The sequence below is a fragment of the Triticum aestivum genome, chromosome 3D (genome assembly GCF_018294505.1).
Source record: "Triticum aestivum cultivar Chinese Spring chromosome 3D, IWGSC CS RefSeq v2.1, whole genome shotgun sequence".
Lineage (NCBI taxonomy): Eukaryota > Viridiplantae > Streptophyta > Magnoliopsida > Poales > Poaceae > Triticum > Triticum aestivum.
Genome location: NC_057802.1, coordinates 212,492,974 through 212,513,748, shown reverse-complemented (window position 1 = coordinate 212,513,748; position 20,775 = coordinate 212,492,974). Strand labels below are relative to the sequence as shown.

The window sequence follows — 20,775 nt, the reverse complement described above, 5'->3', positions numbered from 1 at the left end:
ATCCCAGTTATAAAACTGACATTATTCATTTGTTTACCGATCAGACAAACCCCCCCCTCTCTCTATCACACACACACAACTCTTGCTTCCACTGCCCTTCCCGACTACCGTCTCTCTCTCACACACACAAAACTCTCGCTTTCGCACCCCTGACTCATATTTCTCTCACAAACATTGATCGACTAGCCTCAAGATAGGTTTATACACCCGCACACTCGTTCTTCCACTATTGCGTACATGTCTCTCTCGTGCTCCTTGTATCTATGTAGATTTTTCGTCCCTTCTTGAGACACGCCCTCTTGATCGTGCACACACAGACTATCGCCTCATTTTAAGCTGATACCTCTCGCACACACACTCTTTGTGTCTTTGTCACACACGCACTCCGTCCTCCTCCTCTCTCCCTCTCTCTCACACACACAGCACACACACGTGGGCTTTTTGCAACAACTAGCAAGATGCCATGCATTGCATAGAACATCATGATGCATTTGTATGAGTAGTTTATCTTGTGGGAGAAAAGGATGAACGAGGGAAGGCCTTATTTGCAAATGTGGAGAGGGGTGTGGGTATCTTTTTGCAAAATTGACATAGTTTCCTTCCTATCCACAAGATATAAATAGGACGGCCTATATTGCAGGATGACAGGCAAACCATCATCACCAACTCTGTTTTTTTATCTCTACTCTTATAAAAGCATAGTTGGTGATGATGGTGTGCCTGCCATCCTGCAATATAGGCCGTCTGATCTATATCTAACGGATAGGAAGGAAACTATGACAATTTACCCGCACTCCTCTCCACATTTGTAGATAAGACCTTCCCTCGTTCATCCTTTTCTCCCACAAGGTCTTGATTCTCCGTGCAACGCACGGGCATCTTGCTTGTAACAGTAGAAATTAGAGATATAACACTTCTCGAATCTTGAAATCAACCACATTCCTCCCTTATCTCATCAAAACCGCCAAAGGAATATATTTTGAATGAAAAATAACATATTTTTAGTGATATACGTATTTCAAAACTAGACTCTTTTTTCTATCAAATCGGTGAATATGTATTAATCTACTTTGATCGTGTGGCAATGCATTGGCACATTGCTAGTAGTTATTACTACTGTATAATTTTTTGGATAGCAGACAAACGGTGGAGTACATATACGAAGAGAAGAGGCGCACGCACGCAGTCGGTCTCTCGCTGTCTCGCACACATGAGAGTTATGTAAAGGCACTGTTAACAAATAAACCCTAAAACCCTAGGTGCACGATTGCTGCAGGTGCAGGTACCGAGTACGTGGTGGAGCGCACCTTTGTAGGAATAGTCAGCTCGCGTGATAATTTGATTCATAGGAGTTGATGGTCGGGACCAAAGGTGAACGACCTGGAGGCGGTGGCCCGCCAGTTGCCACTGATCGAGTAGCCACGTTTAAAATATCATTTTTTAGCGGGGTAAGAGTTCTTATTTTCAATGGCGCGTTATAAGTACTAAGTAGTTTTTAGAACGATTGGTATGGAGCGAAAATAGAATTCATAACTACTACCTCCTTGGCATATGGTTGTATGGTTTTATGTTGTGAGATGTTGAACCTGGTAGTTCTAGGGCAAATACTATAGTTTCGATGTTGGTTTTCAGTAATGAAAATCGGAAGGGGGAAGCCCTTCTTTGATAAAAAAAGAAAACAACTACCTCTGTCCTCGTTTACTAGTCCCCATCGTATTTTGGGTCAAATTTTGTCCACGAATTTTACTTGTAAAATGTGAATGGAAAACGAGATTTTGTTATACCCAAACAAAAAAGGACTGGAGGGAGTGATTGCTCCGACACGGACGCAACCTCTCATAGCACAGGCATTGAACCAGCGCGCCGGCCAAGAGGGCCCCACTCACTGCAGGCCAGGCTGAACACGCCTCCTCGCCGTGTGCAACGGGCTTCAGACTGCCCCGCCTGCCTCCATTGAATCCGCGCATGTGCCGGCAACACGTCCTTCCGCAAGCCGGCTGGCATTTTAGAACACAACGTCGGCTGGCTCCTCTCGTCCGCTTGCTATTTAAACAAGGCCAGACGACTGGCAAGAACCGCACCACACCACTGCTCCCCATATCCTCCTTGCACCATTTTCTCCACACTCTCCATAGCATCCGGTGAGCAGGAAGACGAGTTCTCCGGCTAAAAGTCGGCTAGGTGCCCCGACAAGCCAGGCAGCTCGCTGCCCGACCTCCCTCCCCGCCCCAGGCTATCAGTACCATGGGCGAGGCTGCAGGCGGGCAAGCGGAGGAGCAAGCCGCCGCTCCAAGCTGGCCCCTGGTGCATCAACTCGACGCTCGAAGCCTGCTCGCAGAGGAGTGGCCAGTTGCTGCAGGCCGGCACATGGGGGACCACGGCGTCCAGTGCACTGTGGTTGGTCGCGCCATCCGACGCAAACGTTGGCGGAACTGCGGCATGCTGGCGGAGGTGGCCAACACGTTTGCGGCCACCCCGACACCGAGGAATAGTAGACCACGGGAGCCGCCGCCGCTCTGAACCCACAAATGCTACGACCACCGCGTCGCCGGCATAGACACCCGGTGTGTTGCCCGGCTTGGCTCAAAACATCGTGAACCCCAACCCCGGCCGACATTAGAAATTATACCTGCTTCCAGAAGTTATTTGCGATTAGTCAAAAAATGACCAAAGTATAATTAATTACGCATGGTCTTGACTTGTTGTGCTCGCACTGGTAGTAGGAACTAGAGATTTTTCTTTATTTATAACTCTCCTCACATTTTTTTGGCTTTGAAGTGAATCATGGTTGTGGACATTATCTATGAATGTGCAGATATCTGTGAACATGAGTTTGATGTGGAAGTTGAACTTGGAATGTTGGTCTTGCGCATGAACTATACCATGTCCAATGCTTCATCTGTTATTGTTTGGAAAGTAATTGTTGTTATTACATGACCTTTAAAAAAATTATTTTGTGCCACACCAGTAGATGCACGGACATCACAACAGGCATGCTGACTGGATAAACATTTGAACCTAGCTATTATGAAGGAATTTTTTTATTGACAAAAGTTTTAGATAGCAGGAGACGCCTAGCCTGCTCTGCCTCTGCTAGCTTCTTTCTGGCTTCTTCCATCTCTTCTTTGGCTTGGGTGAAGAGAGCATCTGATTGCTCTTTTCGCTTCTTCAGGAACTCAGCTACATTCTCAAGGGTTGCTGCACGCTTTCTTTCAGCCTTTACTAGAGCCACGAGGACGCGAATAGTTGACGACTCTACCTGGCTTGTGTGTAATCCAACATCATCTGGGAATTTGCACCTTGTGTCTAATCCAACATCATTAGGGAACGGACACATTTTGTATAATCCAGCATCATTTTGGAAACATGATCTCGAGGTTGACCATACTTCCCTCCTCGCAGGAACTGCATCCTGACATGAAGTTACTTCTTTTTTAGATCAATACTCAGAGCAACCCGGATCCATTTAGTAGAAGCCAGATAAGCAGGACTTGGAGAAGTGAATTGAAAAGGAAAAATATAAAAAAAGAATCCAAGGTGAGAACACCCACTTCCTACATCAAGCTAAAAACGAAAGCATTACGACGATTAAGACTCTTCTTATTACACATCGAAGAACACGAGGCTAAGAGAAGCAGAAACTACAACATATACACATCGAAGAACACGAGGCTAAACGAAAGTAATTGAAAGGGTGTTACTTACCAAAGCTCGGTTTACAGGTTCGGTGTAGCTCCTCTTTAACTTGCCACGCTCCTTGAAGATGTCCCCAATATCCCGTGCTTGGTCTTCATTGCTCCTCTGCATGTTCGCACTCGTGGTTTTAAAATCTCAACATGGCAAGAAAAATATACTAGTAATACTCACCCATCTTGTCGGCAACATTAAAGCACTCATCTGGCATGTTAGAGCATCTCCAATAGAAGCGCAACGCGCGGCGCTTTAAAAATGCGTTTACAGCGCCGGAATAGCCAGTTTTTATGGGCCTGGAGTGCTGAGATAGAGAAGTAGAGATAGAGAGTAGAGACTAGACATTAGAGACATAGATAGTTCTCAGCAAATATATAGCATAGATAGATAAAAAAATAGATAGTTCAACTACTCCTCGTCGTCCGACTCCTCCTCGGTGATGTCCTCCTCCGACGTCTCAATGTAGGCGTGAAAATATCGATCATCGTTGGAGTCCCAGGGCGACGCTGCTCCTAGCCTCATGTTGAATTGAGCGGCCGCTTTTCGCCTACGCTTGTCCTCGCGATAGGCGGCTCGCTCCACCCTCCTCTTCTCCCTCTCTGCCCTCCTTTGCGCATAGAACTCGCGCTCGTTGATGATGTCCTGCGGGAAGCGTTGGCGCCACATCGCCATGGCTTCCTCGACCATATCGGCGATGCCGAGACCGTGCTTCCGCCTCCGGTTGTCGCGATGATCCTCGTCGGTGAGAAGCCGCGGCAGAGGCGCGAGCTCCTGCGCCCGCTCCCGCGTCGACACGTTGGGGAAGTTCAATGTTCTATGAGGTCACCGGAGGCGCCACGTCGTACGCGCGGGCGGCCTTGTGGGCGGTGTCGAAAGTGTCGAGGCTGAGGCGCATCCCGCGGGACTGGTTCTCGGCGGAGAAGCCGCCAGAGGGGCGCACGCGGACGTCGTGGTATCCCCAAGTTTCCCGGCGACGCGGCGGCATGGTGGCGCGGCGGCGGCGAGGCGAGAAAGAGCGGGGAGAGAGCGGTGGCGAGGCGAAGAGCGGGGAGAGAGTGGTGGCGAGGCACAGAGCAGGAAGAGAGCGGTGGCAAGGCACAAAGTAGGGAGAGAGCGGTGGCAAGGCACAGAGCGGTGGGAGGGCGTTGGATTTTATAAAGCGCGTCGGACGCCGGGCGCCAAAACTACCGCGCGCCCGACCGCTTTTTCCCGCGCGCGCGATCCTTTCTCGACGTCCCTGCTATCTCTACTCTCTTATCTACTATTATATTTATTTTATATTTAATATTTATCTCTACTCTTATAAAAAATAGAGTTGGTGATGATGGTGTGCCTGCCATCCTGCAATATAGGCCGTCCGATTTATATCCGACGGATAGGAAGGAAACTATGGCAATTTTACAGAAAGATGCCCACACCCCTCTCCACATTTGCAAATAAGGCCTTCCCCGTTCATCCTTTTCTCCCACAAGATAAACTACTCATACAAATGCATCTTGATGTTCCATGCAACGCATGGGCATCTTGCTAGTTCTAAAAAACTTTCCATCATTTGCCACACTACTGGTTGCAGATGAAGAACCTACCCAAGGACAGCGCGATGCAGGAGCGACGCACAATTACAAGCTGATATTCTGTTGGACAATGGAGGCTATAACCAATTACTTTTACAGGAACAATAGCAACCAGGAAATTTGAAGGGTAGGTATGGACAAAATTGGAACTACACATGTACTGCTAAGAGATTCAATACACACATTACCAATCGAGGAGGAGTGCGATGGTCGCGGCTGCCTCTGTGCATGAAGGTCGGCAATGGGTGTCAGTTCATTGTCCACGACGGTGGTGCTTCTGCGCTTCGCGTCGGCTTCCGGGAAGCTGATCCGAGACCATGGAAGACGATGCCGGGGAAGAGGCTCCGTGTACGACGACCACGGTGGACTAGCTCCAGTGCGGCGTACGACATCGTCGATGAGACAGATGCGCTGCGGTGGACGAGTGCGCCGATGTAGAAGGGGAGGAGCACGAAGGCTGCGGTGCCGTGGAGAAGTCTATTTTGCGGTGGGGATAAAAAATGGGAAGTATTCAGGTGTACTACTCTGGGTGCCGGGGTGGGGTTGGCTGGGTAGGGAGAACCTGAAGTTACCAAAACAACCCCTACCAAGCGTCATCCGTAGGCCTGTTCCGAAGGGTATGATGGTAACTTCGCACTGCTCGAATCAGGGTCGCGGGAGATTTTCCCGCCAAGCTCAAAATTCCGTGGCACTGAACTCCTCGTGTGGCGTGTTGGGTGATTGGGCTAAGCAACTAGCGAGTGGTACTAGTAGTTAGTAGTACTAGTAACTACCAGTACTCCGTCCGTTTTTATTAACTCTGCATATTAGGTTTGACCGAAGTCAAACTTCCTAAAGTTTGACCAAGTTTATAGAAAAATATAAACATTTACCATAACAAATATGTATGATGTGAAAGTACATTCAATAATGAATCTAATGGTATTTATTTTTATTGTATATGTTAATATTTTTGTTATAAACTTTGTGAGAGTTTACAAAATTTGACTTTGACCAATGCTAATATGCGAACTTAAATAAAAACGGAGAGAGTACACATTTGTTTTCTTAGTTTGTAGTGAACTAGTACAAATGCCCGTGCGTTGCAACGGGCGATTTTTTTATACATGCTCACATGGTATTACGCAACCCTTCTTATATCTAATTTTGGCTATCATCAAAAATAAGGTTACACTGAGCATAATAGTTTGGACCATAAATTTGGGATGTGAAGAAGCCACCCTGACGACGTTCGTCAGGACCTAATTGACCTCCGCACTATCATTCAATGAAATAATAGTTTTGCATGAATAGTCTTTTAGTTCATTTTTTAAGTAACACACATTCCGAAAAGTTTTTTTTTTTGTAATTTTTCAGAACATATTCAAAAAATTGGATTATTTTTTTATGACGATCAATTTTCTTGGAAAAGTATATTTCAATTATATTTTTTTAGCATAACAGTTTGGACCATAAATTTCGGACATGAAGAAGCCACCCTGACGACGTTCGTCACGACCTAATTCACCTCCGCATTATCATCCGATGAAATATAGTTTTGCATGAATAGTCTTTTAGTTGATTTTTTAGTAAAACACATTCTGAAAAGTTTTTTTGTAATTTTTCAGAACATATTCAAAAAATTAATCATTTTTTTGTTGACGATCAATTTTCTTGGAAAAGTATATTTCAATTGTATTTATTTTTGCATTGTTTTTTGGCTTGGCCCAAGCAAAAGAAAATATGTCTGCTACCCCTAAAAAAACATAATATGTCTACTACTAAACAACAAAAGAGAATTTCTCAAAAAAGAACAAAAAAGCATTTGTAGTGTGCTTGCTACGGTGGAGCTTATATTCACCGAAATCCGGCAATGGGCACTTGCAGGAGGGAGAGTTCACCGATATTGTGAGTAATCGCCTGAGTTAAACCGGAGTGGAGGGGTGTGGGATCCCCGGTTGTGGTGATCTCGCCATTGTAATATCTTGTACATATACTCTTTCTTTTTCTATAAAGCTAAGATACGCTTTTTCGTACTTTAAAAAAAAAGAGACGTTACTCCTAAAAAAAGAAAAGGAGACGCACGAACTCGATATCTCTTCCCGTTCCCCATTTTCTCTCCTGGTGCTGGCCAAGCGGCGGCGCCGCCGCCTCCCGTCTTCTCGTCGTTCTCGGAGGATGAGGGCACGAAGGATGTGGCTGTACCGTCGTGCCCTCCACCTGCGCCGGCTTATCAACGGGACCTTGCGCGGCTCCCTCTTATTTCAGCTCCGCCCGCGCCCGCGCCACCGTCGACGGCGCGGCTTCGGCGTCCCCGGTGGCTCCTGTCCGACGCCTACAGCGCTTCCTCGCGCGGATGCAGCGGGCTCCTGGCCGGTAGAGGAGGAGTTGGATGCAGATTGTTCCTCGGCGTGGTCCTGCTCGCCGCCGACGAGGCCCTGCGAGGGGCGAGGAGACGGCTCCACTGCTCCGAGCTCCTCCGACGTACTGCTGCTGGTGCCATGGAGGTCCACCCCCACTCTCGCCCCTGTCCTCTCTTTCCATGTACTGCACTGCAGCAACGAACTTAGTACCAATCTACACAAAAGATTACTGAAGTTAATCTGGGCAATAACATACCCTCGTCCATTAACATTTTATTAGATGCGAAGTTTAGGACTAACTGAACCATAGATTTGCAGAGCAGAGTGCAAGGAACTGGTTAGAAGGTTCAGTTATTTAACTTTTGGGAAGTACAGTTAGTTGTTGCATGATTAAACTACATTTGGGGATTGCTTTCTTTGTATGCTTTTCCGAATAAAATGTAGAGTGTAGAGATGAACTGTAATATGAGAGGACAAAACTTGTCACTGTTCCCGGCTGGGTGTCTCCTGTTTCTTCATAGTTGTAGATGTAGCTTTTATTCTGGTTACTTGTTGCCGAGTTCAGAATTACATGCCCTTGTCGTCTGGTTCCCTTGCCACCGTGTTCAACCTGTGCACCAAGATCCCTAGCAGCTGCAGTTGGAGTTGATCCACCTGTGATTGGTGTTGGTGCTGCTGTTTGTATTGCTACAGCAGTGAAGGCCACGGGTCTTTTTGAGACTATTAAAATTAGGTATACTTCCATCTAGTTATTCCATTTTATATAGTATATCCACCGGATTATATTCATCTGCCCTTTCTATTAGATCCTTTCTAAAATGTGCATATAAATATAGTTTTCTGGTTTGTTTGGTTGTTTATCTTTAGCTATGAAATTATATGTACTTTTACAAAATTGGACAGATATATTTCAGGTTCCAGGGGAGGTAGAGAATGTGATTTTACGAAAAATTAGGGCAGCAGCAACATTTCCAGGGAGAGAAATATGTTTTTATTTTGACTTGCAAGTCTCCTTTTGCCCTTAGTTACACAGTTTGGTGCTAGATTTGCATATACACATAGAATTATTTCTATAGAAAATCCATGAATGAGTTAGTGAACACATAATAAAAAATTCCATGAATGATTTAGTGGTTTAGTAATTATATCATGACTGATTTGTATATACATAAATGAGGTAGTGTCCTTCAAGACAATAAAGTTCTGAATTCTAACTGAGAAGTTGTCACTTGGCTGCAATGTTTCTGTAGAATCCAAGCAATAAATTTAAGGTTAGAAAATAAGCAATGCAATGTGAAATATAAATAGAAACTGAAAATTTGAACAAGAAATTGAAAGGTTGCAGTACCTATTTGGTTAGGACTTCAGTGTAGACAATATTTTTCGTATACGTCCCGCTTGTATTGGTCTTCTTATTCTTCTTTTTCTTCCCACCCTTTGAGTATGTGTCGCCTGTACTTGTCTTTTTATTCTTCTGTTTATTGTCATCATGTGTACCTGTTAGTACCTTTATGTTTGATGTCGCGGTTGCTCTAGAAAGCGCGACATATAGTTGACCATGTGAGAAAACCGGTTCAGGCAGATAGACCCCAACATTTGGTATCGTCTGACCTTGTGATTTGTTTATTGTCATTGCAAAACTGAGCCTGACTGGGAACTGTTTCCTCTTGAAATAGAAGGGGAACATGTCATCGTCAGAGGGGCATAATGGTATCCGAGGTAGGAAAAACTCGCATTCCAGAGTGCTGTCCCACCACAATCTCTGCATCAATTGTATTTTTTTGAAAACCACGTACGACCAGCCTCGTGCCATTGCAGAGTCCATTAGCAGGGTCGATGTTCCTGAGTAGTATGATTGGACAATTAATTTTGAGCTTCAACATATGCGGAGGCAGTCCATTTGGGGTTAGGGTGTTTAGGAATTCTGGTGGATAGTAGTTATGTGGGTCGTCTTCTACAGAATCAAAGCTGTGGTACACCATCTCCTCCCCCTGGAAGCGATCAATCATTTTTAGGTTGATTTTGTCTACGCAATCGTTCCTTGTGGATAAAATTGCTCTTGATATGATGTACTTTGGATCTTTTAGTGAAGCATTGCCTGTTTGGTAGATACTGTTGATGAGTCTATCGAGGCCATTATCATCCGTCTTATTTGGCACACATATGCTTGTAGGTAGTAGTATTTCACCATCATCATTTGTCTCCTCGGTTCCGTTCCCAATGCGTAGTAGGTATTCTGCGAACCAAGAGTTGTTTTGAGCCCTCATGTTGCGTACAAGCTTCAATTGACGCATGCAATTCCAGAGCTCTGACCTGCGCAGTGATGCATCTACTATTTGGGCTCTGGTTCCCTTCTGGACAACAGGTAGCACTTGTCTAAAATCTCCCCCAAATACAATAGTTTTTCCACCAAATGGAAGATCTGGTCTGTCCGTTATGTCTCGCATGCTTTTGTCTAACGCCTCCACTGTCTGCCTCTTAGTCATAGATGCTTCATCCCAGAGTATTAGTGATGCCGCTTGGAGTACCTTTCCTGTCCCACTTTGTTTTGTGAACCTACAAATAGCTCCATTGTCTATTTTTAGTGGAATCTTAAACCTCGAGTGTGCGGTTCTCCCTCCAGGCATTATGGAAGCAGCAACACCGGAAGTGGCCGTCGCCACAGCAATCTTGCCTTGTCCGTGCACTGTGGCCAAAAGCGCCCTGTAAAGAAAAGTTTTTCCTGTGCCTCCCGGCCCATCGACAAAGAATATACCTCCTCTTTGGCGGTCAACCGTGGCTAGGATTTCGTCGTAGGCCTTCCTCTGCTCGTTGTTGAGGTTTTTATGCAACGATGCGTCCTCGGGGTCCACCTCGATGGAGGTCTCCTCAATGATCTCCCTAGGTATGTCGTCTGTCGTCTCATGCTGTTTGTCGATATCTGGAAGAGGAAACGATTCTATGTCTTTCCCCATTGAGTGCAACATGTCTGATATTTTTCAGAACCATCTGTTTGACCGTGTGCTTGCATTTGCAGTTTCTGCTGTAGTCTTCTGACATTGCCTCTAGGTGATTGTTCCAGAGGTTACGGGCGTCGCTTGGCTCGCAAAAAACCAAGATTGTCGCAAATAACCTTCTGAGCGATGATGGCATCCGAAACAACTCTGCTTCTGTCATGCAATCATCTAGTGTGTTGTCTGCCTCAATGAGCCCCCGTTTTTCTGCAGCTTCACGGAAGGTTGGCATTACTTGTCCATCGACTGTTCGTAGGTCTTCGTAGCTAGTGGCGCCTGTCACGTGGTTTAGGAGAACTCGAAGATAGTATCGTTCTCCTTCAGCCAGGTGTGCTGAGACGATCCTGCCAACCTGGAACACAGCGGCTCGCTTCCTCTCTTGCCAAAACTTCCCTCGTCTTTGCCAAGTATAATATTGTGGAAAGTCTTTGTATAGTATGCCTCGTGCTTTCTCATATAAGCTGTTTGCTTCAAAGTACGCTGTCAATATTGATCTTTCTGTGCCATCACGGTTGATAACATTCTTTATTTTTTCCATACCATGATATGAAACCATGTGCATATTTGGGAGATGTAGCTGCAGTTGCAAGACAGGTGGGTGCATTTTGCTTAGTTCAAAGCCATATATTCTCCACAGTGCTTCCGGAGGCGTCACCCACCGTGCGTCTCTGTATTGTTTAATCTCGTCGATTTCGACTTCGTCCACTTTGTCAGTTACTGACACAGATGCTCGGTCATGACCCTTGTAGATGTACTTGAAGAGGTACTTAACGGCTTTAATGCTTGAGCATATCTCAATATTTATGTGGCAGTTGAACATCCTTAACAGATAGGGGTTGTAAGGAACAACCCACCTATTATCTAGTTGGCAATTGCGGACCATTTCAGTCCGACCATCATTGCGTCTCCTATAAAGTGGGTAGGAGTCCTTGCCTTGAATCGTAGTTTCGTTAAATGGCCTTGGATAATTATTCTTGCATGACGGACGATTCTTTGTGCATGGACAAAATTTATTCAATGCACCGCAAGGACAATGCATCATATGTTTGACTACCATTTTGTGTAGCTCCGGGTACTTGTGCTTGTCAGGGAGCTCAGCGGAGATAATTCTGTCATACTGTTCCGGACATGTGTATTTGTATTTCCCGGTCATGATGAGCAAAAAGTGAGCACGGGGTAGTCCCCTCTTTTGGAACTCTACGACATATGTATATGCCTGAACCTTTCCAAGAATGGCCTTCTCAAATAGTTGCTTCTTCATTTCTTCTAGCTTGGCCCTGAAGACACGAACTACAATGTCTGGGCGATCTTGTGGTGTTTGTCCGAACTGTAGTTCACGTGTGATCTCTTCCCAGTTGGGGTTGCAGGTCATTGTGAGGAATACATCCGGTCATGATGAGCAAAAAGTGAGCACGGGGTAGTCCCCTCTTTTGGAACTCTACGACATATGTATATGCCTGAACCTTTCCAAGAATGGCCTTCTCAAATAGTTGCTTCTTCATTTCTTCTAGCTTGGCCCTGAAGACACGAACTACAATGTCTGGGCGATCTTGTGGTGTTTGTCCGAACTGTAGTTCACGTGTGATCTCTTCCCAGTTGGGGTTGCAGGTCATTGTGAGGAATACATCCGGCTTTCCATATTTTCTAACTAAAGCCATAGCATCTAGATACCGGCGAAGTTTATCTCGTGGCCCTCCAATAAACGATGAGGCAAGTACTCTCCGTTTTCCGACTGCATCTCCATTCTGTTCTCCTGCTTGAATGCTGTCTAGAAGGCCTTGGTATAGATCTGCCCTTATTTTGTTCTGATGATGCCACATATAATCCAATCTGGAGCTTTCAATCTTGATGTATGTATCTACAGCAAACTGCTGGAAAAGCCGTCCACCGTGCAATATTGGGTTGAATATGTTTGGTCGTGTATGGAATTTATAGCAGTAGTATTCTCTCATGGTTACCCACAGGCCACTGACTGAATCTGTGCAAATATTGCATCATGGAAACTTAGTTGAATATGTAGTAGTGAAGCATATATGAAAATTGAGTTCTGAATATTACCTGGATCATCATCATTATTGATATTTTCAGCACCAACATCTTCCTCTTGTGTATCCTTCTTTGGGATTTTCCTATGCTAACCCAGTTCAGCTCTTGGAAAGAATAGAGGATACGACAACGGATCATAGCACCCATAATATGATCGAATGTGCTCTATTTCGTTGTTGTTCCCATGTAGTATTACATTCCTGTCATAAGTATTTCTTCTTTCATTTCCTTCAATCCACACTGCAGCTACCTCTGAATTGATTGGTGCGTTGTATGTTCGCTGGTCCAATCTTTGGTCAAGGTTCAAGATGAGTCTGTAGTCCTCAAGGTTTTGGGCTTGTCCCAAACTCCTAAACTGTTGAGAGTATGGGTTATTGCGTAGAATGTCTGTTATTATTCCAATCACCTGCCTGTCTTGCTCTTACATTGCCTCGCGACAGTGGCGGTACCGATGCTCTAAGCTTGGATCATCATCGTAGAAGTATAGCTCCATATGCTTTGGATCTGAGTGACTATTACCAAATGAGTGTATGTTGTGATAGATCTGACCATGAGCTCGAAAGGTGTAAATACCAGTTGTTCGAATGTCAGTTGTATCTAGATGTAACACCCACGATGCGGCTATATCTCCCACGTGTCGAGGCACGACTTAGAGGCATAACCGCATTGTGGTTTTGTCGCAAGAAGGGTCATCTTCACACAATCCCATGTATTGAACAAGAATGGGATAAAGAGTTGGCTTACAATCGCCACTTCACACAATACATAAATAAAACATACATCAATCAGAGTACACACATAGGTCCGACTACGGAACCAAAATAAAAGAAGACAACCCAACTGCTAGATCCCCGATCGTCCCAACTGGGCTCCACTACTGATCATCAGGAAAAGACACATAGTAACGACCACGTTCCTCATCGAACTCCCACTTGAGGTCGATCCCATCATCTGCACTGGCATCGTCGGCACCTGCAACTGTTTTGGTAGAATCTGTGAGTCACGAGGACTCGGCAATCTCACACCCGCGAGATCAAGACTATTTAAGCTTATAGGAAAGGATGGGGTAATGAGGTGGAGCTGCAGCAAGCACTAAGCATATAAGGTGGCTAACATACGCAAATGAGAGCGAAAGGAGAAGCAACGGAACGGTCGTCAACTAGTAATGATCAAGAAGTGATCCTGAACTCCTACTTACGTCAAACATAACCCAGAAACCGTGTTCACTTCCCGGACTCCGCCGAGAAGAGACCATCACGGCTACACACGCGGTTGATGCGTTTTAATTAGGGTCAAGTGTCAAGTTCTCTATAACCGGATATTAACAAATTCCCATCTGCCACATAACCGCGGGCACGGCTTTCGAAAGATAATACCCTGCAGGGGTGTCCCAACTTAGCCCATTATAAGCTCTCACGGTCAACGAAGGATAAACCTTCTCCCGGGAAGACCCGATCAGTCTCGGAATCCCGGTTTACAAGACATTTCGACAATGGTAAAACAAGACCAGCAAAGCCGCCCGAATGTGCCGACAAATCCTGATAGGAGCTGCACATATCTCGTTCTCAGGGCACACCGGATGAACACTACGTACAACTAAAACCAGACCTCGAGTTTCCCCGAGGTGGCGCTGCAAGTGGCTCTAGTTTGGACCAGCACTCAGAGGAACACTGGCCCGGGGGTTTAAAATAAAGATGACCCTTGAGTCTGCAGAACCCAAGGGAAAAAGGCTTAGGTAGGCAAATGGTAAAACCAAGGTTGGGCCTTGCTGGAGGAGTTTTATTCAAGGCGAACTGTCAAGGGGGTCCCATAAATCACCCAACCGCGTAAGGAACGCAAAAATCAAGGAACATAACACCGGTATGACGGAAACTAGGGCGGCAAGAGTGGAGGAAAACACCAGGCATAAGGCCGAGCCTTCCACCCTTTACCAAGTATATAGATGCATTGATAATATAAGAGATATTGTGATATCCCAACATAAACATAATCCAACATGGAGCAATCTTCATCTTCACCTGCAACTAGCAACGCTATAAGAGGGGCTGAGCAAAAGCGGTAACATAGCCAAACAACGGTTTGCTAGGAAGGGTGACAAAGGTTAGAGGTTCATGGCAATATGGGAGGCATGAAATAGCAAGTGGTAGGTAGCGCTACATAGCAATAGAGCGAACAACTAGCAAGCAAAGATAGAAGTGATTTCGAGGGTATGGTCATCTTGCCTGAGATCCCGCAAGGAAGAAGAACGAGTCCATGAAGAAGACAAACGGACGTAGTCGAACGAATCCTCACAACTCCGGAACGAAACCGAAGCTAACGAGAGAAGCAACCCGGAAAGAAACAAACAACATAGTAAACAATCACCACATACACATAGCATGATGCACAAACAAGTATGATGCATGTCCGGTTTAAAGAGGCATGGCATGGCAAAGTGCACAAACGAAACTACAAGTTAAGTGGAGCTCAATATGCAACGAGTTGCATATTGACGAAACACCACATCAATTGTTTAGTTCTCTCGGTTATGTACCCAACAATATTAAACGTTGATTAACATGGCAAGAGGTGAAGCATAAGTAAGACTATCTGTCTAGGCAAGTTTAAATAAGGCCGGAACAACAAACAATAATTCCGGAAAATCCTCATGTCATTTAACAATTTTAATGCAAACATCAGTTGTAGACATTTTAAATGTTGTTATCATGATGCGGATGACATATGCAAGTTTTAAGCAAGTTTATGAAAACGTGGACATGAGCATGTTATGAAGCATTTGTTACCGTGGTGGAACGAAAAAGGGTGCCACGGCAATGATAACGAAAATGATGCCACGGCAACATATTGGTTCCGGTAGCTCACGGAGATTCCGGTGCAAAAGGAAGCATGGCGTGAGCGTGTCATGCAAGATGGTGGGGTGATCCCGGTTACCGGGTGTCCCACAAGACGGTGGCAAGGAAACGAGGAACGCGCAAGCGACAACTGGGACACGGTTCGAACATGAGCAACTCATACATCACAATCATACGTTCACGGGCGTCGTCTCGGCGGTTATACCTTCGAAACATGCATTTTTGGAACGGATCAAGTCCGTTGAGGGAAGTAGACGTTCTCGGGACGGTCGTAGTGGAAGTAGTGGTACACGTTCGTTTCGGAGAGGTACTTGACGAATCCAAGTCTTCGGGGAGACGGTAGTTGTACACGGGTCGTATAGGAACTTGACGAAACCCAAGGCGACAGTTGTGGTACATGTCATCGGTATTCGAGCTTGGCCATCCGGAGAGGGTACTTGGCGAACAACGGTCGTCGTGGTACTTGTGTATTATGGAACTTGGCGATCCAGAGAGGCAGCAAAACATAGTCGACCTCGTCGTTTCAGTGTTTTAGTCTTGCCGGTGGTGTACTTGGCGAATTCCACGCTCGGTGGTCGTTGGACTTGGCGTCAACAGCAACAGGGGCGCGATGCAGGGACTTGGCGCGATGCAGGGGCGACGGCCGCAGGACTTGGCACGTGGAGGAGGCTGGTTCCGAGCGGGACTGGCCTGTCCTAGCGGGCTGCTCGCCGGCGAGGTTCAAGTGAGGTCGCCGGCCTGTGGAGGTGCAGCAGAGGATGACGCGGGGCCCTCAAGTGGAGGCGGGGCTCCTCCTGCTGGCTTTTGGCGACGAGTGGCGTGGGAACGAGGCAGGAGGTCGCACGAGGTGTAGCAGCGAGAGGCGGCGAGGGACTTGGCGGCGGGGACGTCCTGAAGTTGCTGCTGGTGGTGCTCGTGGTGGCCGGAGACGGGTCGCCAGCGACGGGGTGGCGCGGGCGCGCGCTATGCAGGGAGGATCTTGGGCGACGGGGACGACTTGCGGGGGCTTCGACGAGTGGCGCGGAGGCGGAGGCGCGGGGCGACGTGGCCATGGCCGGAGCAAGCCAGGCATGGCGACGCGGCTGGATGGCGGGGTCGGACGAGGAAGGGAGGTCGAGCAGCGCGAGACAGAGCACTGCGGGGCTCGCGCTCGAAGGAGCAAGGGGAGGGGATCGAGTGAGGGAGATGGCGGTGCGAGGGAGGAGACGAGAGGGAGATGGGGATCGGCGATGGGTGTGTGGCGGCGCAGGAAGAGAACGAAGGGAGAGATGGGGATCGAGCGATGGTCGGGCTAGGGTTAGGAAGGGGTGCGGCGGCTGGGCCTAGGCCTGGGTGGTGGGCTGCGGGAGGCCGCGGTGGCCTGGGCCGACTGCTGTGAGAAGGCCGTGCTGTGGCTGCTCTCCTTCTTCTTTTTCCAAAAAAAACAGAAAAATGTCAAAGAAGAAAAAGAAGAAGAACGGAAGGTAGAGATAGGATTTGGGCAGGCAGATAATTTTCCCGGACATCACAAAAATATGTTCGTTCCAAGAAAAACGGAGTGGGTAAGATTGCACGGTTTGAAATCAAATGCATTTGAATTTAATTCAAATGGTTTGAACAAGGAGTAGGATTACAAAGTGTCCAAAATGTTGAACATTTAGGAAGGGCCTCGATAAGAGGGAAAAGAATTGTTGGCAAAGCTTGGAGGTGAAACTTGAAGTGGAAATAGGCATGGAAATTATTTTGCAAGTGTGTTCCGGTTAATTCCAAACTAATGGAATATTTATAATAGCTCCATAAATATTAGGAGGATATGTTATAAAGAGAAATCACCATGTGAATTCCCTCGATTTAAATGGATCGAAGATCCATGCAATTTATTAGGTGGGTTTTAAAAATTAAATGACATGATGGCATGATGACATGATGCAATGCAAAAATAAAAGAGCAAGCACAAAAGAAACACACGGCGATCACGAAAATAAGGAAATCTTCTGAAGCGTCGGTCTTGGGGCGTTACAATAGAGTAGTAAATGAGAAGTGTCCATTGAAAAATCTTATATTGTTCCGAAAATGCCTTGCTTCAGAATTGTTGCTTGTCCAAAGTCTCATGAGTTCAGGTGGTGTATCTGGATTGGCTAGTCTTATTTGCCCTTTCTTGCAGCATAACCCTTTAGATTCATACTTGAATTTTGTTGCGTTGCAGAACCTGCAATTTTCTTCCGTTTTACACGTGTGTGTTCTTTGGTATGTTGCTGTAGACAAAATCATACGAATCAGGATTGTGAAGTTCCTCGTCTTCCTTGATTTCAATTTCCACTTCCTCATTCTCTTCTGATTTGATTTGTAGCATACAAAAATTAGTGAAGGGGCAATATAATGATGCAAAAATATTAAGATTGTATTGAGCATACCTTCACCAAAGAACATGTATTCATCCTCATTTGTATCTTCTTCAAATATGACTTCATCATTACCTATGTTGTAATTTTTTATTGTTTATATTTCTTTGTATTGCATAATGTTCATATATGAAATTGATAACCTTACCGTGATCATCGTTGTAGATTGATTGTATTGGTCCATCTACTTCTTTGATGGTTTTGTCTTTCTCACATATGACTTCATCATTATCTGTGTAGTATTTTTTTAATATATTACTCCCTCCGTTCCTAAATATAAGTCTTTGTAGAGGTTTCACTATGGACTACATACGGAGCAAAATGAGTGAATCTACTTCTAAAATGCATCTATATACATCCGTATGTGGTTCATAGTGAAATCTCTACAAAGACTTATATTTAGAAACGGAGGGAGTATTTGTCTATTGCATAAAAGTAAATATGATATTGATAGCCTTACCGTGATCATCGTTATAGAATGATTGTATTCGTGCATTTACTTCTTTGATTGTTGAACACATTGAAGAGGGGATGTCTGGCCACAAAGCCACCTTGCTGTGATTGTCGTTGTAGGTTGTTTCTGTTGTGGCATCTGCTTCTTTGATGCTTGGAAACATTGACGAGGGGATGTCTACGCACAACGATGGTTATTCGTACATAAAGATCTTATTTTGAATGCAAGTATTGTATAACATTTAGAGTATTACCATAAATCATGACCTCTGGTTGCTGTAGAGGTTCCGTGTCATCGTTGCCGGTTTCTGTCATAGATGCATCTTCTTTTGATGATACAGAAACAGTTTTCATCCGCCTTGTCGAGAATTCTTTGCTACGGCGGTGTAGCAATGTTTGCCTTTCTCCGGGTATTCTCCATCTTAATTGAATCTTTGCTTGGTGTGCTGCGCTTCAACTCTTGGCTAGCTGTAATTTGTTGTATTCTAGCTTTCTTTTGTTCTGGTTGCATGTTTGCATATATCTCCCTATTTTGTGCCCTTTTTTGGTTTTGTTTTGCTGATAGGCTTCACGGCGTTTGTCCTGCTTTCTCTGCTTTTCTTCATTGGTCATCTCTGCTTCTGTCTGCATATTTGCATATTTCTGCCTTTTCTGTGCGCATATTTTTGTCTTGTTTCTCTGATAAGCTTCACGTTGTTTTTTTGTTTTTCCTGCTTTTCTTCATTACTCATCTGTGCATATCGCTCTCTAACTCTTTTTCTTCTTTGTTCCTTGGCATCCATTAACGGAGATTGAAACTCAATTGGCTTTCCTGCACGGTAGTTTTGGAACGTGTAAGAATATGTTATTTAATAGAAATGAGAAACTAATTGGAATCGATATATGCATCAGCAACAGTGGTTAATGTGTTATTTAATAAAAAGAATAAACTAATTAAAATTGATATATGCATCAGCACAGGTCTCGAGCTCTAGACAATGGTGGAAATAATTATTTATCAAGTTACATGAAAGAAAACTGCTACAGAGTCAAGGGTCCTTGGTCCTTTCTTATTTTGTGTTGTTCTGTCCATTTTAGAATTATATTAGTGATATCTTCTTGGTGAACTCTGCGGAAATTTTAAGCTTCTTATCATTTCTATTGTTTTCTTCAAAAGAGAATTATTTGATTTGCATTTCAGTTAGTGAAATTAAGCAGTTCATGCCTTGGAATAGATATCAAAAAAATCCTTGAAGTGATTATAAGTAATAAACAGTATTCTAAATATGCATTCATTCAGTTGGAGCCTTCATGGACTGGATATCTAATATTGTGAAACCAACTGTTCACTTTCCCGTATCTATATGCTGATGTAGATATCTTTAGGAATATATAAAATCCATGATCTGATCCATGTATTTACAAGAGTTACCCAACATGCAGTGGTAGGACATGCATATTCTCAGTAGTTTTGAGTTATATTGATTGTATCCCTTCGGTGATCAACATGTAATCACTCTTTAAGAATGTACGATTAATTGTTTTATTCTAATCAAATTGCAATAGCAGGACAGGGGGAGAGGGCCATATACGCCTATGGTTGTCCTTAGAAGCATGAGGTCATTGTTGATTCTAAATTTGATTTGTACATACCTGGGTCGATGCTTTTGACGGCAGCGGCGATACCGGCGAGGCAATGTGGAAAGCTGGATTGTTAAGAAGAATCGACCAAGGACTTGATATATATTGGATTAAGGGGATTGTACATGTACTAGCACAGATGCCCGTGCGTTGCAATAGGAGATTTTTTGACGTGAATTCAAATTTAGTGAGAATTGTTAAAGCTTGTTCATTTCACCAACTTGCTTCGTGCGCACCTTCTTCAAGTCAATTTTGACAAAGCGCTTGTTCTTCTGTCCAACTTTGACAAATTCTATATGAATATGGATAAAGGAAGGTAATAATTTAAAAAAAATCTAGTGCATTCCATATCTTAAGAAGTAACAAATATGGTTACTCATCCCGCAAAAAAATGCTACTTTCCTCTCTAATGATTGTTCTTGTGATTGTGTGAACATAATGTAATTGTTGTCGTGTCTACCAGAGTTTCACTAAAAGGGGAAAAAATGAACAATGAGCTAAAATCAGGAACCGAGGAAGAAAATTGTGGAAGTTACAATCTTTTGTTCAAAATTGTACAATTAAAATATGCCCTTGCGTTGCAGTGAAAAACTATTATCCCCGCATGGCCGCATCCTCCTACTAAATGAACACGTTTTCAAGACTCAAGAATAGCTATAGAGATGTGCTAGAGATAAAAAAAACCTTTGAAATTATATACTAAAAATGAGATGAGGACTTCTAAATGCAATTGAAACTAAAAGGGCTACGATGTCAACATGGCCTAATTTCATAAAAGCATCCATGGTAGTTTTGGTCCTATAAAGGTAGCCTCATACACTTCA

General features: G+C 44.7%; 1 protein-coding gene across 1 annotated transcript; it reads left to right on the top strand.

Annotated features, from left to right (window-relative positions):
- Window positions 1-2,244: 2,244 nt before the first annotated feature.
- On the top strand, window positions 2,245-20,306 carry LOC123076245 (uncharacterized). The gene is made up of 3 exons (XM_044498602.1): window positions 2,245-2,462; window positions 7,294-7,750; window positions 19,880-20,306. The coding sequence occupies exons 1-3, from the start codon at window positions 2,245-2,247 to the stop codon at window positions 19,979-19,981; spliced, it is 777 nt and encodes a 258-aa protein (XP_044354537.1). The 3' UTR covers window positions 19,982-20,306.
- The last annotated feature ends 469 nt before the right edge of the window (window positions 20,307-20,775 follow it).

Coding starts and splice junctions, on each gene's coding strand:
- LOC123076245 (XM_044498602.1), top strand. CDS start 2,245: ATGGGCGAGGCTGCAGGCGGGCAAGCGGAGGAGCAAGCCGCCGCTCCA. Junction 2,463..7,293: donor CTGGCGGAGGTGGCCAACAC/GTTTGCGGCCAC, acceptor TTAAAAAAAAAG/AGACGTTACTCCTAAAAAAA. Junction 7,751..19,879: donor CTGCTGCTGGTGCCATGGAG/GTCCACCCCCAC, acceptor TTGCAATAGCAG/GACAGGGGGAGAGGGCCATA.